General features: G+C 37.0%; 1 protein-coding gene across 1 annotated transcript in view; it reads right to left on the bottom strand.

Moving 5' to 3' along the window:
* Window positions 1–27,909, bottom strand: part of LOC141550295 (uncharacterized) — a 155,855-nt gene that overhangs the window by 97,753 nt on the left and 30,193 nt on the right. Inside the window, exons 11-25 of the mRNA XM_074280791.1 lie at window positions 27,684–27,836; window positions 27,275–27,419; window positions 25,754–25,912; window positions 22,848–22,972; window positions 14,602–14,814; window positions 13,462–13,617; window positions 13,194–13,378; window positions 10,383–10,565; window positions 10,082–10,173; window positions 9,293–9,456; window positions 8,335–8,494; window positions 7,215–7,294; window positions 4,484–4,664; window positions 3,759–3,914; window positions 2,578–2,708 (exon numbers count right to left, since the gene is read on the bottom strand). Coding sequence (XP_074136892.1) covers window positions 2,578–2,708; window positions 3,759–3,914; window positions 4,484–4,664; window positions 7,215–7,294; window positions 8,335–8,494; window positions 9,293–9,456; window positions 10,082–10,173; window positions 10,383–10,565; window positions 13,194–13,378; window positions 13,462–13,617; window positions 14,602–14,814; window positions 22,848–22,972; window positions 25,754–25,912; window positions 27,275–27,419; window positions 27,684–27,836 — 2,283 coding nt within the window. The remainder of the gene's footprint in view (window positions 1–2,577; window positions 2,709–3,758; window positions 3,915–4,483; window positions 4,665–7,214; window positions 7,295–8,334; window positions 8,495–9,292; window positions 9,457–10,081; window positions 10,174–10,382; window positions 10,566–13,193; window positions 13,379–13,461; window positions 13,618–14,601; window positions 14,815–22,847; window positions 22,973–25,753; window positions 25,913–27,274; window positions 27,420–27,683; window positions 27,837–27,909) is intronic.

Below are 27,909 nucleotides of genomic sequence, written 5' to 3' on the forward strand. Positions count from 1 at the left end.
ACTTTGCATCTCCTCCACACCCTAGCACAGTACTCCACACACAGAACTCATTGAATCAATCCATGATTGGTTCAATCTCCTTAAAAAAAGGCCATTCTTTGTCTCATTTATTTCTTACCTAACCTTAATCACTGAATATGGGCTATTGCTATAGTTAAACTGAGACCTTTTGATAAACCTTAGCTTAAAAATGTCAAGGATTTCCCACTGCATCCAGGGGCATCTTTAATCATCTTGATCTGTATTTTGCTACAAGAGCCAGATAGCTCTGAGGACAAAGTGAGACTGATGACTTTATACAGTCCTCCCTCACTTTCATCCAATTCACTTATATATCATGGCACAACCTTTCTAATGTCATGGTTATCTCCCAGAACAAAGGACAAACAACAACAAAAACTACAATATAGTGCTTAATCACATCCCTCTTTCCTTTCCCTTAAGTCCCTCTTTTCTCTGTCAGCCTCCCTCTTTTGCCAATTTACAAGCATTTCTTTTTTTCTCCTCATCTCTTTCCCTACATTTGAGACAGGTTGAGAGGTATAGGATAGGAGAAGGAAAAAAACCCTTATAACAAATATGCATAATAAAGCAAAATAAATTTGTGAATTGTCCCAGTCTAGAAATGAATGTCTCATTATGCATCTTTAGTATCACTACTGCTCTTTCAATATTCACTCTTTTTCAAGGAGACTACTTTGAAAAAACTCAAAAACTTGGGAAATGGGAGTAGGGAAAAGTAGGGGGAAAAGGGAATAGGAACTTAGGTAAAATTCCTTCATGTTAGACTACATCTGGAATACAGTATTCAATTCTGGGTAATGTCATGTAAGAATATCATAAGCTTTCAGAGCAGGGCAATCAGCATGGTGAGAAAGGCTTTAGGTCCATAATACATGTTGTCTAGTTGAAAGATTCAGGAGTTTAGCAGGAAAAGGAAAGAGAAAGTCAAATATATATTCAAGTATTTGAAGGACTTTCACGTGGTGGAGAAATGAGACTTTTTGGCCCCAGAGGACGGAACCAGGAGCAATGGGCAGAAGTTGTAATATAAGAAATTCAAATTAGATGTCCAGAAAAACCTTAATGGAGCCATCCAGAAATGGAATGGGCTTCCTTGAGAGAAGAATTGGTTCCTTCACAACGGAGGCATTTAAGCAGAGGCAGAATAACTACTTGTTGAACAGGCAATAGTGGGGATTTCTTTTCTTTTAATTATGATTTGGATTCAACAGGCACTTAGGTCTTTTCTATTTCTAAGTTCCGTAATTCTGTCAAAATATAAAGTATCTCACTTTATGCATTCCTTAGGGGGCTTTATTTAATAATCAAATAGAAGGTCAGTGTGAAGAGTTTGGAATAATTATTAAAGTTATGAGAATCCACAGAAGCTCAGAACTGAAAGAGACTCAGAAGTCACTGGTGGATTTGGCTTCTGAGGAATTGGGTTCAAATCTTGATTGTACTACATCTCATTTGAGTAATGTTGGGCAAGTTACTAAAAACTTCCTAGGACTCAGTTTCCATAAATGTAAAATGAGGAGGTTAAATCAGATTACACTTCAGGGTTTCTCCAGTTCAAACATATGATTCTTTTGAACTTTCCTTTCACAACATCCTTGACACATATTTGTTCTTCTACTAGAATACTTCCAAAGTCAGAAAATTTTTTGCTTCATTACAGGGATAGCCATTCTATTGTTGACTGCTTTAGAAAACTGTTTCTTATGATTAGTTTAGAAATCAAGTGGGACCTGGAAACATCCAATCCTCAGTCTTAGCTCTGTCTTGTAGAACTACATTGAAGAAGTCTCCTCTTCCAATTCCTTTCAATTTTTAGAAAATGACTATCATCTTTCCCCATTCCCAACCCAAGCTTTCTCTTCTTCAAGGTAAACATCCCTAGTTTTATGTTATGATTCCTAAAGCCCTCTTTCCCCTGATAGCCCTCTCAATGTCCTTCCTTCTCCTTCCCCTGGATGTGAACACAAAGATTCACATGTTCTGACAAGTGCAGCTTATGTCAAGAGAGATCATTCATAAGAAGGGGGGAAAAAGTAGAGAGAAGAATCCAGTCTTTTAGTCTCTCTCAACTGCTAGATGGGCAACAGCAATTAAGTTACCCATTGAATAAGTTAGTCAATGAGACAAAAAAAACAATCCTTCTTTGTTTCCCATAACTGTTGGGTACATTCAGACCTATTTTACTCTCCTTCAGTTTGGCCTCTCTGGTGGGATCTGGTCAAGGAGTTGGTTTTCATTCCTGGTTGGGATCTTAGATCACTTAATAAGTACTCCTGAAATAAGTCAATAAATGAATATCCAGGGGCCCCCCAAAAAACAGTGGATTACTGTTTTAAACAAGCCTAGCCTTAAACATTGGATTCATTTGGCTTCCCTCAGAAGCAAATTATAAAAGAAGTTAGAGTTCTCATTCATGATACATGATTGTGACATCAGCTGTGATTTAGTAAAATAAATTAATAGAACCCTCCCGCATCTCCAATCCCATCTTCAGGACTACAGCAAAGGCAGACTGGGGTGTAATGTAGATATCTACTCTGCTCAGCCACCTACCTTGTGGTTATACGTGGGCACCTGGGTACAATGAAATTCATGCCCAAGGTCCAGCTTGTATACCTCCAGGTGGTTCTCCACTTTGAGCTTCTGGGCAGCATTGCATTCCTGCTGGAGGTGCTTAGCCTCTCCTATGCCGGTCAACACAGAAAGACCTGCCCTTCTCCTACCAGGCAAACACACAGCCCAGCTCCTGGGATAGGAGAGCACAGGATACCCACAGCCCCAGCAAACCAGCCTTTCTTTAGTATTTAATGAGTCCCAAGAGAGGATCAAGACATGGTATGGTGGAAAGAGTATTGGTTATGGAATCAGAGATAAGATATGTGATTTTGACCAAATCGCATCACTTCTCTGGATCCTCAATTTCCTCATTTGTTAAATGAGGGGACTAGGCTTGATGTTCACTAAGATCTTCTCTAGTTCTAAATTTATGGCCCTGTAACATCTTCTGTAACATGGGGTAGAAATAACATTACTACCTAATTACTTTTACTTCTCAAAACACAATAGCCTGAGGTCACAAAGTAATGGAATTAGATCTTATATCCAAGTATTTCTTACTCCAAGCTTTTTCCCACTATACCATGCCATATCTCACGCAGGTTTTACACACACACCTTGGATTTATGCTTCTCTAGATTTCAACTAATTTTAAGGTAGAAAATACATCTCTGAGTTCATATCTCTACTTTCTTTCAAGATTTCCTCTGCCTTCCTGCCAATCACAACTTTGAAAGAAGACTACCATCCTCTTTTTCCTCTTAGTTGTTGGCAGCAAAGAAGAAATTAGAGATCTGTCAGAGATAATATAAAGTCCAATACTCTATGTTATCATTAGTCAGTTTTCAAAAAAGAAATATAAAGGGCCCTTTCAATGAGGCAGCAGAGAGTAATGAGTAGACAGAGTACTGGTCTTAGAGTCTGGAGAGCTTGAGTCTAAATTCCAGATAATTATTAATTAATTATGTGTTATTTCATTTCTCTGTAGCTCAGTTTCTTCATCTGTAAAATGAAAGAGTTGGATCCAATGATTTTTTAAAATCCTATCCAGATCTAAATCTACTTCTCAATAAAGAACTCAGATGGCATTAACTTCCTGGATAGGATGCTAACTTGGGATACATAGATCCAGTTCCTCTTTCCTGGGAAATGTGACACTCACAAAAATGGTGTAATACCTAGAAGACCATATTTTATCCTTAGAGCATTGGTCCAGAGGCTTCCTCTTTGTTGCAACAGGCCAATGGCATGGAAACCCAGAATATCTGGCAGGTAGGCTTCTCCTTCTAGTGCATACAGCTGGAGTCCATCCTCTGACTTCTTCTCCAGGATTGCTACAGAGAGAAAGGCTCACTAAGTGACTGGAATAAGCAGAACCAATCAGTGGGACAGCAGACCCAGTGGTGAAACAATAGTCAAGGGAATAATCTCCAAATGGATTTAAGGAAAGGAGGAGGAAGAGAGATGGAAGATAGATCTGGGACTAACCAGAGACTTATGAGAAAGCTCAGGATTTGAGGCTGGAGGGAGGAGGGGAGGAATGGATTCATGGCTTGGATTTGTTCTCAGTGAGCCTTAAGAAAAATGATGGCAGTCACTGGGAGTTAGGACACTGGGTTCTTATTCCAAGCTCTGCCACCAATTAGCTGAGTGACCTTGAACAAATAACTCCATCTCTCTGAGTTTCCATTTCCTCATTTGTCAAGTGAGGAAACTAGACTTAATGATCTCTAAGGTCTCTTTCATCCCAAACATTTTGTGCATCTATAAAGTTTGGAGGGAGGGGGGGAAGCTGAGTAGGGCTAGGAGAGTAATAAGAAGAAAAAAGAGAGAAGGAGAAGGAATTCACAATGTAAGAGTCTACAGGGACAAGGACTATTATTGATTTGTTCCTTCTTCCTACCTGACAAAAAGGCTTTGTCCTTCAGCACATTCATCAGGGACACAGAGAATGTCATCTTCCTGCCAACTTGTTTGGTGATGTTGCCCATGAGAATTACAGGGTTGCCTTGTCTGATCAGCTTCGCCTCCAGCTGAGTCTCATATCTCTGTTCCCCTCTGGACGTCTGGACATCACTCAGCCCCTGAAATAAGCATCCATGTTCATGTCCTTTGTCCCTTTCTTAAAAAGTTAGGTCATTAAATGTAATAGAAATGAAATAGTGGGAGTTAGGGGGATTTAATTAACTCTTCCTCTATGTCCTTATGTCCTTCTTGCTTGGCTTTTAAGATATTCTCTATCTGGGAGAATTTACTCAGAGATGTTCATGTGATTGAGTTCAGAAATTCAGAGGGCAATAGAAAATGGTGAGGGCAGCTAGGGAATGACCATTGACCCTAGGCAGATACAAATAGACCACTGAGTAGAACTCTAATAATGCTGAAATTTCTGAAAAATAACAGAGCTCGGTTATGGAAAGAGCATTGAACTGAAAAATAGGAAACCTGAATTTTCATTCCAATCCCATTATTAACTTGTTATTTGATTTCTTTGGGCCTCAGTTTCTTTATTTATAAATTCAGGGACTTGAGTCATATGACATTTTTAGTTCAAACATTGGCACACACAATTGGCAAAGGTGTTCAATTAATTAGGCTGTCATTATTAGGCAGGCCCCCAGGTTCATTTAATGGGAGGTTATTATGACTTTGAAATAAAGAGCTGCTTCTCTCTTCAGTTATCTTTTTGTCTAGGTCAGAAATCATTTTTCACCCCTTTTGTCCCCAGACCTTTTGACCTGGGGTTACCTGATTAAACTATTGACATATAATATTTATATAAATATAAATACAATGTATATTCTTCTTTCCCAACTAATGATTGCCTCTATCACTAAGTGGTAAAATGCATAGTGATCTGGGCCTGAAGTTAGGAAGACCTAAAAATCCAGCCTAACTATGTGATCCTGGGAAAATCATTTAATCTCTTTTTACCTTTACCTCAGTTTCTTCAAAAAAGTGATTATAACAGCATCTACCTCACAATGTTATTGTGAAGATCACATGAGATAATATTTGTACAGTACACTTAGTACAGCATCTAGCATTTAGTAGGTACTACATAAATGCTAAGAACATAGTATGTGCTTAATAATGCTTTTTCATTCATTAGACATCTGATCACCTTCCTTCCCAAAGGTGTAGAGAAGATAATGTATCAGATATGTTTTCCAAAAAAATATTGCACTAACCCAGAACCCCTGGACATGTATAGCTGAGTCTGAAAAATATCTATACTAATTAGGATCTAAGGGTCCCCATTAGGAGAGAAAAATGACATAGTATAAGCATTATAAAAATAATCTGGAGATAGGGAAAATGGGTGTATTATCTATCTCCTGAATAATTAGCCCATATGATTCAACCTTCAAAATATGTTTTCTATATGTCCTCTCCTCTATATTCCAACTAGTTTATTATTTATCATATATATTATTTATTATTTATCAAACTAGTTTAAGTCTTTGCACTTGCACTATTATAATACCTTCCTAAATGAATTGCATTCCTCCAGTCTCCCCTGCTCCAATATACTATTCTCATGCTGCCCAAAAATATTTCTTCAAGAACAATTAGGATTATATCACTCCTCTGCCCCATAACCTTCAATGATTCTCCATTACCCACTTCTGACATTCATTGCCGTGGGACTTTGGACAATTCACTTACTTTGAATTTCAATTTCCTCCTTTGTAAAATGAAGAAACTGGATCAGATTGCCTTTGGGTCCCTTCAGCTCTAGATTAATGATTCTATGAATAAAACTCCCAAATTTGGCATTTAAAGATACCCAAAATCTGACCTCATTCAATATTTCCTTTTTTATTTTCAAAATATATGCATGGATGATTTTCAAAATTCACTCTTGCAAAACTTTCATTCAATATTTTCAATCAGGTGACTCCACGGGTAAAGATCATTGTAATCAGGAAGAACTAAATTCAAATCTGACAGACACTAGCTGTGTGACCCTGGGCAAATTTCTTAAGTCTTTTTGCCTTAGTTTCCTCATCTGTAAAATGAGCTGGAGAAGGAAACAACAACCATTCTATTATCTTTGTCAAGAAAACCCCAAACTGGGTCATAAAATTGAATACAACTGAAAACAACTCAACAACAAAGTATGGTTATCATTATTATTACTACCACCTCCACCACCTTCACAAATTCTATGTTCAAGCCACAAATCATTGGATTTCTTACCAAACCTCAAATGTTCATCATGTCATTTGCTAGCCATGGAATTTCACCATTCTTATTCTTTTCCCTGAATTCCTATCCATGATTCAAGGCCAAACAAAAATGCTAGACTCTTTATAAAAACTTCCCACACCAGATAGACATAATCTTGCCGTCTGTGCAATTCTGACATAGTCTTCTCTTCCCATACCACTCACTTATCACATTCTAATTTTTATTATTTATGTTGCTCTCTTTATCTCCTAGACTATAAACTCCCTGAAGACAAATACAATTTATTTATCTTTAGTATATTGCACATGGTAGTTTCTTTAGAAAAAGTCTTTTGATGTTACTTTGTTACAGAAGTCTCCAAGAATTACATACATATGTAAAAACTATTTTGTAAAATCTGTTGAATGTAACTGATTTGACTTGGGGGCCCATGGACAAACCTTGATGTAATAGACATCCTTGTCATCCAAGATCATTTCCAGGTGGCCAAAGCGGGTACTTTGGAAAGAATCTATTTTTCCTATTTGGAAAAACAAAAAACAAAAAACAAAAAAACATGTTAATGAGTTTCTGTCAAAAGAGCTGATGGAGGAAAGTGGAGCAAAAAGGAGTAAAAATTTTATTTAGTACTTTCAAAATCAAGTTTTTATTCCTAAATGAATATTTGGTGAGGGCCTACATCAATTTCTCTTTCCACAGCTTTAGCTGAGCCTATTACTGGGTGGTCTGAAAATTGTAAACTTTTCAATTCAAGATGTGTTTAAGCTAGAGGCAATATTGCAGAAGGAAGCATAAAAATATAGGTTTTAGTTGACCACATGAATCAACAATGTAAAACTACAACTTAAAAAAAAAACTAATGTAATTGTGAACTGCATTGATATTATTTAGTCTGTAAGCATTTATCAAGCTCACTGAAAGCCAAGCACCTGTGCTAAGTGCTGAGAATGCAAAGAAAGGCAAGCACAAAATAGCTAGCCCCAAGCACTTGGATACACGTGGGATCCAAGTCAGGAAAAGGGATAACTCCATTGTATTTTGTCCTGATCAGATAACATATGAAGTATTTATTGGGATCAGTTCAGGAAGCCACATTTCAGAGGGACATTGACAAACTACATTGGATCCAAAGGAGAAGGATGGTTGGGATGCCAAGGCATAAAAGCAAAAATAAAAACAAAAACTTGTTGAATGAACTTGGGCAGTTTAGCCTATAGAAAAGAAGTCCTCCTAGTCACTGGATTTGTTTAAATGGTGATTATAGACCAGGGATGTTGTAACAAGTTCCTCTGCATTTGAAGGGAAGTTAGGTTAATTTGGCTCCCTATGACCTCCAGGACCATGTTTTTGCCTTTATTAGTTTTCCTGATGAAGAGTCTCACAATAATGTATGCTTACTAAATACTTATTGATGGAGGTGACCTTTAAGGTTCTTACCAATTTTAAGTTTCTGTGAAAAATTAAGCACATCACCCTAAGAAACTGCCAAAAAAAGATTCAGCTGCGGGATAAGGGCACACTAGCGAGCCATTCTACCATTTCATTCTTTTGTACACTTACCATCCACCTTAATTTTTTTCTTGGGATGAAGCAGCTTGATTCGGAGCTTCTTCTGAGGCACACTGAAGCTGAGATCCATACCGACATCCCTAGGTTGTTCTGACTTTGGGGTGCCCATTAAAAAATGGATGGTGGCTTCTTCAGGGATCCAACCCTCCTTCTGGAAAAAACAGAAAGCTCCCTCACCCTTTGGAAACCCTTTCAAAAACAAGATTTTTACCTAGAATGACCTTCCCTTTTAGGTTCCAGAAAACCTAACTCCCCACCCCATTCTCAACCTCTTTTGATCTCCTCTCCAAAGAACCCAACCGAGAAATCTCATGGAATCTCACCTGAATTGCCCATAAAATCTGAGATGTTCTTGAAAAAGCCATGCTATTTGGTAAAAGCAAGCAAACAAAAAACCTTGGGCATTACTGGTTAGAAATAAAATTTATGCAGAATTCTGCTGTAGAGTATTAAAGTTGGAAAGGACCTTTGAGTCACCCTGTAATATATCCTCAGAATGTTAGATCTGGAAAGAACTTTGGAAATAATTTAGAGAACTATAAAATATGAGAGTTGAGAAGACCCCTTAGAAGGATCTAGATTAGTGATCATCTACTCTAATTCTCTCATTTAACAGAGGACATTGAGGCTCAAAGATGCTTAAATACCCCCCCCACACACACACACACATCCACACATACACTGCAAGCTAGGAACAGAATGGCATCAGAAGCCAGGTTGCCTAATTCCTATGTCTGTGTTCCTCCTGCTATATCCTGCTGCCTTCAGCCATTTTCACTCAGCCAAGTGACCCATCTGGGTGGCCAGGATGAGATATATGTGAGTCATTGGATACTTTGTAGGAACAAATAGCACTGTCCATGCATGGTAACTGAGATCCAACCAGACTGGGATGATAGGTTCATTATGGAAGTGCAAGGGGGTAGGATAGAATCCTGTTCTGTCCTACCTGAGGAATATAAGCATAGGCAGCTTCTAGCAGGTACTGCTGCAATCCCTTGTCCTGCTTCTTTAATGTCACTGCTGCAGCTATTGGCACAGCAAGAGAGAAAGGCTGCCCCTGGGCTGGATAAGACACTTTGGAACACATCTGCCAGCCCCAAATGTGGGATGCTAGGGAGACAGAAGAAAGAGTGACAGTGCAGAAATAGTAGTATTACCCTATTGGGTAGTGGATCCCAATTCCAGAGTAATAGATAAACAACCCATAGCTTGGGTTACTGCTGATCCTGGAATGCTGAAAAGATGGACAAAGTCCATCCATGGACATCCAAATATACTCCCACATCTACCTTATACCTCTAGGGTTCTATTTCCAAGAAAAGAGGCTCCATGATCTTAAATACAGTCCTATGGAAATGAAAGCTTGCTTCTTTGAAAGGAATAATAGAATTAAAATACCTGAATTTATATAGAAGACTGGAAAATCTGCAGATTAACATTCTTCTTCTTAAGATTTGTCATTTCTGTTTTGAATAATACTCTAGGGTCACTCTGAACCTTGTAATAATACATTCCAGTAATAAGCATGTATGTAGCCACATATCCAGAGTTTCCCAACTCATCCTTTTAGGGACCCAGAAACTGATTAAACATGTACAATGCTTCCTAAATTTACAGTAATACTCCTATAACTTTTCTCTAAACAAGAAGGAACACTTAGAATCAGGTCCTTCACTTATGTCCTTTGTGAGGTTTTCCCTTTCAAGATGGAGGAGTGATGAGGTTAGCTGCTTACCTTCTTCTCCAGTGCAGAACTGCATCTCTGAAGGGTTGTTTAATCGGTCAATATTCATTACACCATCCACAGTCGTGAGATACAGCTTAGAGCTAAGGGAAACACATAGCTAGTCCTGGATTCTTCCATTTAACTCAGACACTACTATGCCTCTGAGATCATGCCCATCTGACTTCACTATCTCATCTCTTAAGAGATGGTTAACACCTGATACAAACCATGTCCAAAGGGAAGGTGGGACACTGAACTAAGGCCTTCACAAACATCTGGTAAAATATGGTGCTTTGCTCCTGGGGCCTACCTGAAATTCACTAGTTCCATGGATTCCTCAGGCGTATTCAGGAACATCTTGAGCTCCTGACCTCTTTTCACTGTGATTCCTCCATCGAGGCTGGTGGAACTTCGGATGCCAGTCACCCACTTGACCCCTGCTTTCCCATGGAAGCCTGTCACACCCATCTGAGCTGCAATCTGTATTAAAGCACTAAGGTAAAACACACAGATAGACTATAATTAGTGAGCCATGTATGATAATGATTTCTTAGAAGAAGGAGCCAGGAGAAAAGCAAAGAATGGAGTGGTATCTCAGAATCAGGAAGACCTGAAGTTTACAAATTGTCTCAGACGTTCTCAAGCTGTGTGACTCTGAGAAAGTCACTTCAGCCTCCATTTCCTCAACTGCAAAAATGAAAATAGCAATAGCACCTATTTCATGGGGTTATTATGAAAATCAAATTAATTTTATCTTATGTAAAGTGCTTTGCAAATCTATTAAAATGTTAGCTTTTATTGTTATTAATGTCAGGAAGATTATAACCCCAGAGTTATACCTTCTGCCAATCCTCAGATATTTGTTTTGCTCCTTTCTCTACCCACCATGCCTTCTGTAAGAAGATTGAATTATGTTCTAAAAATAAGGAAAATGCATCCTTCATTTTACATCAATATTTAAAGGATCTATGATTTCATCTACATGATAACTCCTAGTATGACCCATTTATAACCCATTTATAACATATAAGTTTAATATGGAAAATAGAAAATCTGAGATTTGTCCATGGTCACAAAGCAAGTAAGTGTCCAAAACAGGATTTGTACACGTGGTAGACACCAGTTTCCAGTATTTTGCCCACTAAGACACTCTGTCTCTTTTCATTCTACATTTTCCTACTCCTCTTAATAGGATCATAGCTCTAAAGCAGAGGCCATCTAATCTAACCTATCCTTTAGCACAGTACACCTTAGGTTTTTTGTTTTTACTAATTTGATTTCTTACTAATTGATCTAGAAAGTCCCTCAGTTTACCCATGAGTAAATTGAGATCCAGAGAGATAGAAAATGTCAGAGAAGGGATTTGAATCCCAGTTTTCTGATTCTTGAGCTAGTGTTCTTTCTACTCTCTTACTTTGCCTCCATAAATTTCTTTTTGTTATTGTTGTTTCAATCATATCCAACTCTTCATGACCCCAAATGAGGTTTTCTTGGCAGGCATATTGGATTGATTTACCACTCCCTTCTCCAGCCATTTATAGATAAGGAAACTGAGGAAAAACAGGGTGAGATGACTTGCCCAGGCTCCCACAGCTAATAAATGTCTGAGGCCAGATTTGAACTAAGATGAATCTTCCTGACTTCACACCTGCCATTCTATGCACTCTGGCTCCACCTAGCTGCTCCTAAATTTTTTTGTATATGTTTTCAAATGCACACACATATATACATATAGATATACATATATTTACATACGCATACATACATGCATATACACACATATATATCTATATACATATCTATATGTTATCTAATAAAACATATAAAGGGGAAACAAATTCAGCTAAGTTGTTTGTTGAAAGTTAAATCAAAAAATCAATGCTAAGAAATGCTAAGATTAAAACCAAGCTCTCTCCATTCCCACACAAGTATGGTTTTGAAGAGAGGGAACAATAGTACAGTTTCCTGTTAAGAATGCCAAACTTGGAGTCAAAGGATAATGATTCATTTCTCATCCACATCACTTATTAGCTAAATACTGAACTTGGGCAAGTCACAAACTTTTAAAACCTCAGTTTTCTCATCTATAACATGGGAATGATGATATTTTCATTACTGCTTCAAAAATAAAATCTAAACTCATCTGTTTATGTTTAAAACCTCTCCCCAAATTGGCCTCAACCTATTTTTCCAGTTTTATTAGACATTACTGTCCCTCCCAGATTTGGTTAGGCAGCTAAACTGAACTTTTCTCTGTTCCTCAATAACAGCAATCCATTTCCTTTCTCCAGACTTTTGCGTTGGCTGTCCTCCATGCTCGGAACAATCTCTCTCCTGACAGCATCTTCTCTTCCTTTAAAATGCAGGTCAGGCACAATCTTTGTATGGAAACTTTGTTGATCCCCCAAATGCTTCTGTGTGTCTGCCTGAGAGAGGGAGCAGGGTGGGAACAGAGATAGAGAGATAGGCTCATGGAGGGAGAGACAGCACTCACTATTGTTGTTAACAAGAAGAAAGGCAGAAAGTACTTTGAGACCTTCATCGAGAGGCAGGGGCAAGAATGGGTGAGCAGGGCCAGGGAGGGCTGTGAGCATAGCCCTAACCTGAGCAGAAAATTAGCTGTAAGAGGTGGAAAAGAAGTTAAACTATGTGCACAGAATGCTTTCCCTTACCTTCTACTCGCAACTACCGTGTATTGAACTACTTTGAATATGGTTTAATTTACTTTATATTTATGCTGTATGTACTTATATATGTTCTATTTGTTATCTCTTAGTGTGTAAGCCCTTCCTGAGGAGGGATTGCTTGTTTTTATATTTTCCTGCCTGATGTCCAGCACTATACCTGGCATGATGGTTAATAATGATTGATTGATATCTACCTCTTATAGTTATTATATGGATCAAATGAAATAATATGCATAAGGTACATAAGAACCACGAAGATCTACATAAATGTGAGCCATTTCTATTGTTCTGAAGTCATCCCCTGGACCACATAGATAATTCTATTTAGCTCCATGGCCTCCTTTAATCTCTTCTGAGGCAGGTGAGAGCCATGCTAGGGATATACCCTTGAGGAATTGGGGCTTCAGTACCTACACTTTGGACAGCTCTGGTACCTTGGCTTGATATAGCCCTCCAAGGAGAAATCTGAAAGCTGCTTGAAGTCCACAGTCCCTCGAATCCGGATGTTGATGGCAGCTGAGGCATTCAAGGCTAATTGCACAGGGAAACCCGACAGAGTTGGAAAGGAAAACTCTTCAGTTGCCAGACTCAGCCTCCTATTAATCTGTACCTCCTGACCCTGCAGCCAAAAGGAAGAGATTGACATCACCTCCTGTCAACAATCAGCTCCCAAGCCCAGCAACAGCTCCACCTAGCATATACCTTGAGGAGCTTGACAGTCAGTTCGGCCAGGTTCAGGGAATACCTCTTCATGTGACTTCTCATTGCCCCACAGTCCACAAAACTAAGCTCATTCCCAAAGATTTTCAGACTAAGATCACACTTCAGGTGCCTTCTCTTCTCCCATCTCTGAGTCATCTGACCAAATAAGAACCCAGAAAGTTAGACCTGATAGGTTCCAAAGAGATAATTTCACTCAACTCCCTTATCTTATTTTATTTTCATAGAATCAAAGGATCATAAATTTATAGTTGGAATTCATCTCAGAGTTCATTGAGTCTAATCTCTTTATTTTACTTTTGGATGATGCCTGTGACTTCCTTGGTATAAGGGAACTCTTGGTTCATTATATGCCAGAGGCAAAATTTGAAGCCAGAAATTCCTGGCTATCTATTACATCCTACTTTTCCTCAATCCCTTCATTTTATGAGGGCAAACTAAGGCCCTGAGATGGGGAATAACTTCTTCAAAGTCATATAAGTAAATAAAAAAGGAATTAGGATTTGAATCCAGGTCCTCCAGTTCTAAACATATCACTATACAGTTTCCTCCCAAGCTTGATGCTCAAATGGGGTTTCACGAGAGGTTTGGGGTTAGCAGGGGATCTAAAGACCATCAAGTTAAGAACTAGAAAGGATTTTAAAAACTATCCAGTTTCCCCCTCCTTTTACAAATGATAACGCCATGACTCACAGGTTAAGTGACTTGACTAATGTCACACAGCTAGGAAGTAGCTGAGAACATATTTGAATCTAAGTCTTCCTGATACTAATACAGTGCACTATATCAGGAGAAAAAATCTGGATATGGGAGGGAGGGGGAGAAAAAATGTGATGAATCAGCATAGAGAGAATCTAGATTAACCTTGGGATACAATTGGGACAGAACATGATACCAAGCATTATTCATATAAAAAGAACAGGGATAGGTCTACCTTAGAGATTTGTTTTCTCTAAGTGGGAGAAAGTATGTTATTTCAATGTTGTTCAAGTGGCCCTGCCTGCTCTGGTCACTTTTAAATGGAATTATTATTTCCAAAAACTTGTCCCAGAGCCCCTGAAGGGATGATATATGCAGTATGTGCATGGGTTGGAGAATGGGTGTGTCTTTAAATTCCCTTACCTTCTCCTGGAACTCCTTCAACTTACTGTGCCCCTGACCTGGGCACTCTGCCCTAGCCAATCCTGACTTCTTATTGACTCCATGAACCAATTCCATGTCAGTATCTGGTTTGGTCTCACTTTTCTCATCATCATCCCAGAATGTTGCCATCGCTGGCTGCCTACCAAACACTCTGTAAGCCAGCTTTTCAGCATTTTCTAACCGGAGCCCAAGCTGAGAAAAGAAGCACATTCAAAAAAGGTAATGGATATTTTGCAGAACTGGAACAGAGAGAATCTTGGAAAGCTGCATTCACAGCCTCCTGGTTCCATTAAGAGATTGGAGAAGTGGACAAATTTAGAAAGTACCCTGAATCCAGTGTGGAAACAGACCTACCAGCTTCAGGGGATAGAGTCAAATGAGATCTTCTCCTGGAACAATTGCATGTTTGCTACCAAACATGTATATTTATTTGATAAGCATTTATTAAGCATCTATGACATGCCAGACATTGTATTAGCCAGTAGCTAGATATAAAAAGAATGAAATAAAATAAGTAATATGATAAAACAAAAATAAATAAAAGTACTTGGAAGCCAGAAGCCCATAATAAGTAGAAAATCCGTGCAAAGTAATTTCAGTGGGCAAAGGAATATCATTAACAAGTGAAAGAATTAACATAGAGGCCTACAAAAGGTAAAACTTGAACTATTTTTTTACTCTAGATATGCTGGAGGGCCTGAGCAAAGTCATGGTGACAGAAAACAGAAAATCATGTACCCAGAAACAAGAAAATGTCCAGTTTGGCTGGGAATAAGGTAAAAACCCTTGAAAAGGTAAGATGGAGAGAAATCAGAGGCAAGACTTCCAGGGGAAGAGCCAAAATGGCAGAGAGGACATACGTTTCTTTCTGACCTTTTCCTACAACTCTCAGACTAATTGCAAATACAGCCTCTGAATTAGCTCTGGACTGGTAGAACCCACAAATATTGGGAGTGCAACAAATTATTGGCAGAAGATAATTTCAAAGATCTCCAGAAAAGGTCTGTTTCAATTGGAAATGGGAGGAAGGCAGCCAGCACAAGCAACTGAGCACAGATGCCAGAGCAGACAGTGCAAATCTGGAGCAATGTGGGCTCTACATGGGGGAGAATCCACGGGGAGGAATCTACAAAAGCAGGGTTGGCTACTCAGCCCTGGTAGCAAGCCTGTAGATCAATAGATAAATTAGAAAACATCCAACACAAACACAATAGATTAATACTGAACTTCAAAATACCAGAATCTCAAGGGACCTGGCCACATATACCTAGCTCGAAGTGCAGTTGCAGACACTTATAGAGGAAGCCACCACCTATAGAGGAAGCTTGGAAAACCTCCCCTGCCCTAAAAGCAGACCTTATCTTAAAAAAAAATTGAGTAAAAAAGTAAAGAGAACTCTGAGAATAGACAGCTTTTAGGTGAAAGAGAAGAACAGATTTCAAACCCTGAGGAGACTAAAGGCAGATTGTCTCCAGATGAAGCTCCAAAAGGGTGATATATCACACAAGGCTATCCTACAAGAAATTTAAAAGGATCTTAAAAGAGAGCTAAAAGAAAAAGGGGGAAAGGAAATGAAAATTTTGCAAGAGGGTTTGGAAAAGGCATACAACTCATTAAAAGATAAATTTAATAAAATGGAAAAACAAAACAACTCCCAGAAAAACAGAATTTGTGAAACAGAAACAGAAAATAACTCCTTAAAAAACAGAATATGTGAAATGGAAAAAACTCCATAGACCAAAATAACTCATTTAAAATTCATTTGGATAAATACAAAAAAAAGTAAAAAAAAAAAAAAGTAAATGAAGAAAATAATTCACTAAAATTCAGAACTGAACAAATGGAAATGAATGACTCAATGAGACAACAAGAATCAGTCAAGCAAGACAAAAAAAAAAGAAAAAGAAAAGAAAAGAAAAAATAGAAAAAAAAAGTAAAATGCTTAATTGGGAAAATAACTGACTTGGAAAATAGATCTAGGAGAGACAATTTAAGGACTATTGAACTCCCTGAAAATTGTTATGAAAAAAAGAGCCTAGACACTATTTTTTTCAGGAAATCATCAAAGAGAACTGCCCTAATGTTATAGAATCAAAAGGTAAAATAACCATTGAAAGAATTTACCAAATACCTCCTAAAAGAAATCCTAAAATTTAAATTCCAAGGTATATTCCTTGGCTAAATTTCAGAACTATCAGACCAAGGAAAATATTACAAGCAGCCAGAAAGAAACAATTCAAATATCAAGGAGCCACAATAAGGATCACCCAGGACCTAGCAGCTTCTACTTTTAAAGGATAGAAGGGCCTGGAATCTAATATTCCAAAAGATGAAGGAAATTGGAATGCAGCCAAGAATAAATTACCCTGCTAAACTGAGCATTTTCTTCCAGGGAAGAAGATGGGCACTCAATGAAACTGGTGAATTCCATATATTTTTGATGAAAAGACCAGAGCTAAACAAAAAATCTGACCTCCAAATATAGAACTCAAGAGAAGCATAAAGAGGTAAAAAGAAAAAAAAAACTCTTGAGTACTGTATTTCTGTTTTGGGTACATAGAGAGTGCATGTACAATCTGATTTTACTCTTATAATATAAAAAAATAAACTAGAGGTAGAAAGGGAATTGTACCAGAAAAAAAAGAGGAAAATGGAGGTAAAATGAGAGAAACTACATCTCAGGAAGAGGGAAAAAAAAACCTATTATAACTAATGGAAAGAAGTGAAGGTGATTAATATTGTGTGAATCTTATTCTCATCAGATTTGGCTCAGAGAAAGAATATTAGATATATTTGGTTTCACTGAGAAACTTCTCTCACCTTATAGAAAAGTGGGAGGGGAAATGGGAAAAGGAAAGGAGTAGGCTAAATAGAAGGGAAAACAGAAATAGTAAAGGAAAAGTATAAGAAAAGGGAAGAGTCTCTAAAGGGGGAGGACTGCTTAAGGCAAATGGTGCTCATAAGTAAAATACTGGGGAGGAGGGAAAGGGGAATAGGAAAAAGAAAATTATAATTTGGGGTTAATAATATGACAGGAAATACAGAATTAGTAGTCTTAACTGTAAGTGTGAATGGGGTGAATTCTCCCATAAAGCATAAGAGGATATCAGATTGGATTAAAAGCCAGAATCCTACAATATGTTGTTTACAAGAAACACATTTAAAGCAGAGAGATACATGCAGAATAAAGGTAAAAGGCTGGAGCAGAATCTATTATGCTTCAAGTGAAGTAAAAAAAGCAGGGGTAGCCATCCTGATATCAGATCAAGCAAAAGCAAAAATTGTTCTAATTAAAAGAGATAAGGAAGGAAACTATATCCTGCTAAAGGGTAACATAAATAATAAAGCAATATCAATATTAAACATATATGCACCAAGTGGTGTAGCATCTAAATTCCTAAAGGAGAAGTTAAGAGAGTGACAAGAAGAAATAGACAGCAAAACTATAATAGTGGGAGATCTCAACCTTGCTCTCTCAGAACTATATAAATCAAACCATAAAATAAATAAGAAAGAAGTTAAAGAGGTAAATAGAATACTAGAAAAGTTAGGTATGATAGATCTTTGGAGAAAATTGAATGGAGACAGAAAGGAGTACACTTCTCAGCAGTTCATGGAACCTATACAAAAAATGACCATATATTAGGACATAAAGACCTCAAAATCATATGCAGAAAGGCAAAAATAGTAAATTTATTTACAATTGGAAAAATATCAAGTGCTCTTGGATAGGTCGAGAGAATATAATAAAGATGACAATACTCCCTAAACTAATCTATTTATTTATTGCTATACCAATCAAACTCCCAAGAGTTTATTTTATTGAACTAGAAAAAATAACAACAAAATTCATCTGGAAGAACAAAAGGTCAATAATTTCAAAGGAATTAATGAAGAGAAAAGCAAATGAAGGTGGCTTAGCTGTACCAGTTCTAAAACTATATTATAAAGCTGTGGTTATCAAAAACCATTTGGTACTGGATAAGAAATAGAGAAGTTGATCAGTGGAATAAGTTAAGTTCACAGAACAAAATAGCCAACAATTATAACAATCTAGTATTTGACAAACCCAAAGGCCCCACCTTTTCAGATAAGAATTCACTATTTGACAAAAAACTGCTGGGAAAATTGGAAACTAGTATGGCATAAAGTAGGTATAGACCCACACCTAACACTGTATACCAAGATAAGGTTGAAATGGGTTCATGATCTAGACATAATGATATTATAAACAAATTAGAACATAAGATAGTTTACCTCTCAGATCTGTGGAAAAAGGAATTTGTGACCAAAGAAGAACTAGAGATCATTACTGACCACAAAATAGATAATTTTGATTATATTAAGTTAAAAAGTTTTTGTACAAACAAAACTAATGCTCACAAGATTAGAGGGGAAACAATAAACTGGGAAAACGTTTTTTACATTCAAAGGTTCTGATAAAGGCCTCATTTATAAAATATATAGAGAATTGACTCAAATTTATACTTCAAGCCATTCTCCAATCGATAAATAGTCAAAGGAAAAGAACAGACAATTTTCAGATGAAGAAATTGAAACTATTTGTAGTCACATGAAAAGATACTCCAAATCATTATTGATAAGAGAAATGCAAATTAAGACAACTCTGAGATAGCACTACACACCTATCAGATTGGCTAAGATGACAGGAACAAATAATGACCAATGTTGGAGGGGATGTGGGAAAACTGGGACACTGATACATTGTTGGTGGAACTGTGAACAGATCCAGCCATTCTGGAGAGCAATTTGGAACTATGCTCAAAAAGTTATCAAACTGTGCATACCCTTTGATCCAGCAGTGTTACCACTGGGCTTATATCCCAAAGAGATCTTAAAGGAGGAAAAGGGACCCACATGTGCAAAAAATGTTTGTGGCAACCCTTTTTGTGTGGCAAGAAATTGGAAACTGAGTGGATGCTCATCAGTTGGAGAATGGTTGAATAAATTATGGTATATGAATGCTATGGAATATTATTGTTCTGTAAGAAATGACAAGCAGGATGATTTCAGAAAGGCCTGGAGAGACTTACGTGAACTGATACTAAGTGAAATGAGCAGAACCAGGAGATCATTGTACATAGCAACAGACTATACAATGATCAATTCTGATGGATGTGGCTCTTTTCAACAATGAGATGATTCAAATCACTTCCACTTATTCAGTAATGAAGAATCATCTACACCCAAAGAGAGAACCACGGGAACTGAGTGTGGACTACAACATAACATTCTCACTCTCTCTGTTGTTAATTGCTTGCATTTTGTTTTCTTTCTCAATTTTTCTTTTTCTTCCTTCTTGATTTGATTTTTCTTGTACAGCAAGATAACTAGATAAATAGTATACATATATTGGATTTAACATGTATTTTAATATATTTAATATGTATTGGACTACCTGCCAGCTAGGGAAGGGGGTGAGGGAAAGGAGGGGAAAATTTGGAACAAAAAGTTTTGCAAGGGTCAATGTTGAAAAAATTATTCATACATATGTTATGTAAATAAGAAGCTTTAATAAAATAAAAGAAATCAGGAAAAAAAGGTAGAGTGGAGCTCAACCATGATTAATTTTAAATGAAAGGTTGGGGTGAAAGTTTCCTAGATAAATGATGAGGACACTGAGCTTCAGTACTCTCATCTGTAAAATGGGAATACCAATACTTACACTACCCATCCTATAGGTTTACTGTAATTATTAAGTGTAATAAAAATGGCTGAAATTTATATATCACATTAAGGTTTAAAAAGCACTTATATATACATTTTCTCATTTGATCCTCACAAGTCTCTGAGGAAGTCACTGCAAGTATCCCAATATCACTCAGAGGAAACTGAGTTTCAATGATTTATTTGGCCCTGGACAGACAGCTACTAAGCATTAGAGTCAGAACTCAACCTAGATCTACAAATCAAAGTGGGATCAAAGTAACCTTAGAAGTCATCTGGTGTAACACGTTCATTTTTATAGAAAAGGAAATTGTCATATCCAAAGGTGAAATGACTTTTCTAGTGTCCAAGGTGAAATTTGACCTTACTCTCCTTCTTACATCTGTCATTCAACAAAAGTGTCCTTCTCTCTCTGTTCTTCACACATAAAACTCTCTCTCTCCTGTCTTCCTGCCCTTGAAATGGAACCTGGTATGTACTCATTCCTTATCTCTCCTTCAGTCACACTTTTAATTTAATATGAAGCTCAGGCATTTCTCTGGCATGAAACCATGCCTAATTCCCCCAATTTCTAGTGTTCTTCTTTTTTGTTATTGTTGTTGCTGTTATTTTTTTTTTCACTTATATGAACCCATTTGGGGTTTTCTGAGCAAAAATACTGAACTTTTTGATTGCTAAAAAAAAAAAAAAAGTTCAGTATATATATATATATATATATTTTAGCAATCAAAGATTATGGTTTATTTTTATCCATCTCATGTTAATAATTCTCTGCTGAAGAAAGGTACTATTAGCACAGTTTCTTTTTATTTTTTAAACTGGACCTTTTTTACTTTTTATATTATGCTTGGACAGTTTTTCAACATTGACCTTTGCAAAACCTTGTGTTACAATTTTCCCCCTCTACCCATCGACCCCTCTTACATAGCAAGTTATCCAATGTATGTTAAACATGGTAAAATATGTATTAAGTCCAATATATGCATACATATTTATACAATTATCTTGCTGCACAAGAAAAATTAAATCAAAAGGAAAAAAATAAGAAAGAAAGTAAAATGTAAGCAAGCAACAACAAAAAGAGGAAAAATGCGATATTGTGATCCACTCTCAGTTCCCACAGTCCTCTCTCTGGGTGTAAACGGCTTTCTTTATCACAAGATCATTGGAACTGGCCTGTATCATCTCATTGTTGAAGAGAGCTGCATTCATCAGAATTGATCTTTGTGTAGTCTTACTGATGTGTACAATGTTCTCCTAGCTCTGTTCATTTCATTTAGCATCAGTTCAAATAAGTCTCTCCAGGCCCTTCTGAAATTATACTGCTGTAATTGTTTCTTATAGAGCAATAATATTCTATAACATTCATCTACCATAACTTATTCAGTTAATGCCACTGCAAAAAGATCTGCTATAACATTTTTGTACATGTAGGTCCTGTTCCTTCCTTTAAAATCTCATTGAGATATAAGCCCAGGAGACATAGTGTTCTCCTTCTTAAATCACCTTGAATTCTCTTTGTCTCTCTCTAAATATCTACCTAAATAGAGATATTGATAACTATCTATATAGATATATCTGTATATTTAAGTCTGTCTAAATAGCTATAATAAAATATGTATTTATTCACTTTTAAATTATATTTATTTTATACTTTACTTATTGATTTACATTTAGATAAGTTTAGCTATTTTATACATTATTATTTTTAATATTTACCTATTGTCTCTCCCTCTTCCATTTGAATATAAGTTCTATTACCTATTTTGCTATAAGAAATGAAAAGAAGATTTTTTTTCAGAGAAACGTGGGAATATTTACGAACTGGTACAAAGTAAAGTAACAGAACCAGGAGAACACTACATGTAGTCACAACAATATTGTAATAATGATCACCTATGAAAGACTTAGTTAAGTGATTAATATGATAATCCAAGATTAATATGATAATCCAAGATAATTCCAAAGGACTCATGATGAAAAATGCTATGTTCCTCCAGAAAGAGAACTGTTGAACTCATCCCTTTTAAATATATTTTCACTTTCTTTATTTTTCTTGCCTTTTTTAAAAAACATGGCTAATAAATATTTTACATGCTTTCACATGTATAATTAATATAATATTGTTTGCTTTCTCAATTAGAGAGGGAAAGAAATGATGGAATTTGGACTTCAAAAAATTGATGAATGTTAAAAATAAATAAAAAATAATTTTCATTAAGAAAAAAGAATTTAAGTTCCTTGATGGATGGTATCCTTGTAATTGTATTCCCTAGCACTTAGCAGATTGCATATCATAGGTACTTGGTAAACAGTTGTTGATTAATTGATTGAAAACAGTCTCTAAATTTAAATCTAATATATATATATATATATATATATATATATATATATATATATATATATATATATATATATATATATTTATTATTTTTTTTTTTTTTGCTATGCCATGCTGCCTTATTGAGACCTCCCTAAATATCTGTCCTGCTCTCCAAGACAAATACTATGAAAAATGAAACAAATACTGGCTTTACCTCCAGAATATTGGTAGCATGGCCCATGATGTGGACGGTCAGATTAGTCATGATGGAACGGGGGAGGAAGGAGGCTGGGGAGAAGAGCAAAGTGGCTTCCAGATTGGCACCCACACTGCTGGAGCCTGGAAGGGAAGAGATTAGGATTACAGTTCATATCTCCTTTCTATAGCAAAGTAGTGTTTTTAAGCAGCCAGTTGATTGCTCTCCTAGAGCAGGAAACAGATATCTAAGAAGGTCATAGAGACAAAGATTAGGGAAATAATAAAGGGAAAAGAAGGAAACATTAATTTGGTTGGTTGTTGTCCATTTTTAAAGAGGTATTAATTCAATGCCCATATGAATGTTAGCTGGATTAATGGGGTCATCCAATTTAAGGTCCCTGATTCAAAAGTAAGGTAGTATACAGAGAATTGCCTTGAAATCAAGAAGACCTAGTTCAAGTTTTGTTTCCAACACGCAATGCCAGGGTGATGAGGATAAGTCATTTAGCCTAAGGCTTCTTAATCTTTTTCCACTCATGACCCCTTTTCATGGGAGACATTTTTAGATGACCTTGGATATGTAGGTTTACAACAAAGGCGTACAAATCAAACATTTACTGAGAGTAAATCATAATTTTGTGACCCCTCACATTCAGTTACAAGATCCCATATGAGGTCATTTTTCACAGTTTAAGAAGCTGGGATTTGGGGAGGAGTCTGGGAAGATGGTGAAATAGGTTGGTAAATTTCAAGCTCTTCTGATTTTCCCCACAAATAGAACAAATTTGCACCTCAGGGGGAACATAGACTTGCAAAAAACCAAGAAGACTTGGACAGAACTGGAGTCCTCCTGATACAACCCAACAAGATCTGAAGAAAGACCCAGGCCAGGGTTAATCTGTCTGAAGTATAAACAAGCTCTACTGAAACATCAGGTGGGGCTCCCTTAGGCTAGCTGATGGTGGCTGAAGCCTCAGCCTATACCACAGAGATTTTTACCTCCTGGACTGCTTGTGGTGTAGGGGTTTGAGTATGGAAAGATAGAGTGAACCTCAGCTGATTGGGAACACCAGGCTTAGCTGTACTTCTGAGACACAGCTCTGGGCTAGAAGGAAACAGCACCTGGTGAGTGCAGAAACAGCAGGGCAGGGGCACTGTTGGCTGTGGGCACTTACAGGAGGGTGGAGCTCTTGGTTCAGATTTCTTGGTCAGAGTAGAGAGCTGTAGGAAAGTTTGAAGCACTATCCCCCATGATTAGAGATATTTACACTAATATCTCATTTTAAAAAAAAATGAACTGGCAAAGAAAAAAGAACCCTACCATTGAAACATATTACGGGAATAGGGAAGACCAAGATTCATCTTCAGAGGAGGACACTTTAGTTTTAAAAAAAAAAAAAAAGGTTATTAGCCAAAAGAGCAATGTGAAATGACTCCCTGTCCAGAGAGAATTTACAGAACTCAAAAAAGAATTAAAAAATCGAACGAGAAACACTGAAGAAAAACTAAAGAAAAAATTAAAATCATCCAAGAAAAACAAGATTATGAAAAAAAAAAGTTAACCAATTAGAAAAGGAAGTACACAGTCTCAAAGATGAAAATAGCTCTTTGAAAATTAGAATCAGGCAAGGGGAAACCAGTGAAACTATGATAGACCAAGAAATAACAAAACAGATTATAAAGAATAGACAATAGAACAGAATGTGAAACATTTCATAAGAAAAACAACAGATCTGGTGAACAGATCAAGAGAAAATATAAAAATAATTAGACTGCCAGAAAATTGTGACCAAAAAGAGAACTTTGACATAATAATGCAGGAAATAATTCTAAATTGTCGTGGAGCAATAGAACATGAGATGAAAGTAGAAATAGGAAAAATCCACTGATCACCACCTCAAAGAGATCCTTTATGGGAAAGCACATAGGAATATTATTGCCAAATTTCAAAACTCAAATTTCAAAAAATCTTAGATTCAACAGGGATAGTAAAGAGGTGTGTATGTGGAGTATGTGTGTGTGTGTGAACATAACATAATAATGTTCTCTTTTGTTTCATTTTGTTTTGCATTGCTTTTCTGTTTTTCTTGTTACTTATTCTGTTTTTTCAAATAAAATAAACTTGGGAAAAATTCTAAAAAAGAAATGTTATGGTAATAAAGTTCAAATTATATATATATATATATATATATATAATTTTTTTTAAACAAAAGGTTGGGATTCTCAATGTTTCAGAAAACTCTCTTAGAGAGCAGGTGGTGATCTGTATTAATAGAGGGAGTGGTGATCTGTATTAATAGAGGGAGTTTTCTCCTTGGAAATACCCTATACTAATAAAATCACAGGTTATGGTCCAAAAATAAAATGAACCCAAGAAGAAATGTTTCCCAGAACAATGCAGTTCTCCCTTTAGCCCATGCCATAAATTCACTCATTCCTATTTTAGATGCTAAGGAAGATACAGAGATAAATAAAATTTGGTATTTTCCTTGTAAGATTTACAGTCTACTAAGAGACACAAAATATAAACAAATAACTACCCGTGAAAATAGAATATGGTAAGTGCATCCAAGAGGAATAGGAGAAAAAGAAACTTCAGGCTAGAGGGTTCAGTGATGACTTGTAGAAGAATTAACATTTATGTTGAGGTTTGAAGGAGAGAGAAAATTTCAATAGGCAGAGATTGATGAAAAATGTAAAGTGCGAGCAAACTCAGGAAAGGGTAGGATGAATTCAGGAGATAATGGTCTTATTTGGCTGAGATGTATAGTCTATAAGAGAGAGTAATATTTTATAAGGCTTGGGAAAAGGAGATTGGGAGTAGCTTGTAAGGGTGTAAAATGGCAGGATTCCATCAACCCTCTTCCAAGAATTGCTAACAAAGCTGAGGGGGGGAAGGGAAATGATAGAGTTTGACCATACCTGAGCGAAAGGTGACATCTGAATAGGATGAATGTTTCCAGGTCTCGGCTTCAAATTCCTGGCTGAGGATATCATCAGGGAGAGAGTCCCGAAGGGAGCGTTTGAGAGGGTCCTCAGTCTCCAGCAGCTGAGAGAGGTGACTCCAAACAAAAGCTCCCACTAGAGCCAAGAAGGGGAAGGATGAGGAAGAAAATAATCATAAAGAAAAAAAGGCAAAAGTCAAGTGTGAGCATCATATTTTGGGAAGAACATTGAGAAATTGGAGGTCATCCTTAGGATGGCAATCAAGATTGCCAATATCCTCAAGATTGTGCCCTATGATGATCTTTAGGTATCTAGGTATCTGTATTTACATATTTAGGCATTTGAGGATATTTGTAGGTATCAAGGCCTGTCTTGAAAAATAATGAGTTCCCAGTCACTGCCAATTATCAAATCAAGGACTCCATGATGGATTGATGGGAAGTTGGGTTCAAATTTCTTATACAGGAATGGTTTGAACTAAATAGTCTCTGAAATATCTTCCAATTCTGAAATTTTATGATTCTAATTGGAGATACAAAGCATCTCAATACCTCTCTTCTAAAAAAAGAGAAAAGACTATATAACCTTCATACCAATGTTTCCCTAGTAACCTGTTTTCACGGCCTGTACCCATTCCTGGGAAAGTGGGAACCAAAGGGTTTTTCCTGAAACCTGAAAATTTATCCCATAATAAGGATGTTGACACTGTTTTATGTCAGTACAACCTTAAGGTAAAAAAATATGATCCCAGGGGCAGCTAGGTGGCGCAGTGGATAGAACACCAGCCTTGAATTCAGGAGGATGGGAGTTCAAATTTGGTCTCAGACACTTAACACTTCCTAGCTGTGTGGCCCTGGGCCCAGCCTCAGGAAAAAAAAAAAAAGAAAAAAAAAAAAAAAACATTTTATGGGAGAAGGATTCTCTTTGCTTGGGTGGAGGGGAGGAGGAAATATTAGAATCTGGAACTCTGAGTTCCTGGCTATTGTAAAGCTCATATAAGATAATTTAGGATAAAATAGAATTGAAAGAGATCTTCAAGATCATCTAGTCTAATCCTCTAGGTATGTTATTTGAGAAAACTGATACCTAGAGAGATAATACTGAAAATAATTTGGAAAAAACCCCAAAACTTTAAAGTGCTATACAAGTATAGACAAAAAATTGGGATCCCAGTTTTCTAGTCCTATGCTTGTGACGAAGAACAAATCCAACATCTCAGTCTTTTAGTTTCCTCTTCTATAAAAAATGGGAAATAACCTACATGCTATATGCTCTCAGGTTCTTTCCACTTGAAAGTTTATAACTTTTTCTACAATTATAGCTTAAAATTATTATTCCTTTAACATTATTTTGCTTCATATGATCCCCATGCAATGCATTTGCACCACCAGATTCTAGGACACTATTGTGCATTCTAGAAATAACTGTTTTCCTGGTCTAGAATTGGGTGGCTCTTCCCCCAAACCCTATGGACTTGAGCCAATTACTGCCACCAACCTTGGGTAGATTGCTCTGCTGCCTGAGTTTCACGCACCAAGGCAAATGCTTCCTCACTGGGGCATTTCATAAAGAAGTAATAGGCAGTCATGCGGATTTCAGCATCTTCTTCTGGGGCTTGGTACAGCTGGGCAAGCCCAGAGCGCTGTCACAAGCAAATGATAAGGAATCAAAACAATTTAGATTAATGGTAATCACCTGAAGGCCTCACATTTGTGGAGCATTGGGCAAAATTTATAAATTCAGTTCAATTCAACAACTGCATTTTAAGTCCTAAAGTCATACATCTAGGAGCCAAGACAGAGCCAAACCTCAGCCTGAACTGGGACTTCTAGCTCAAGGAATACTTCTTTTTCTCCCACTACAACACAGGTGCCCACAAACCACAGCAACCATAAGAGAAGCTCACGTTCACAGAGCAAGGGATTCTCCGGAAGGCCTGGATTGCAGCCAGTCGAATTTCAGGGGCATTGCTTTTCATGGCTGCACAGGAGCTCAGGACGGAGGTGAGAGTGGCTGCTGCCAAGCCCGCATTGCCAATGGCTTTCAACATGAGCTGAAGCTGAAACAAAATGCACAAGTCTGTGGGGAGCTCCTAAAAGTTAGGGGGGATGAACCTCCCTTTTGCCCTCATG

Source organism: Sminthopsis crassicaudata, chromosome 1 (genome assembly GCF_048593235.1).
Source record: "Sminthopsis crassicaudata isolate SCR6 chromosome 1, ASM4859323v1, whole genome shotgun sequence".
In the NCBI taxonomy this organism is placed as follows: domain Eukaryota; kingdom Metazoa; phylum Chordata; class Mammalia; order Dasyuromorphia; family Dasyuridae; genus Sminthopsis; species Sminthopsis crassicaudata.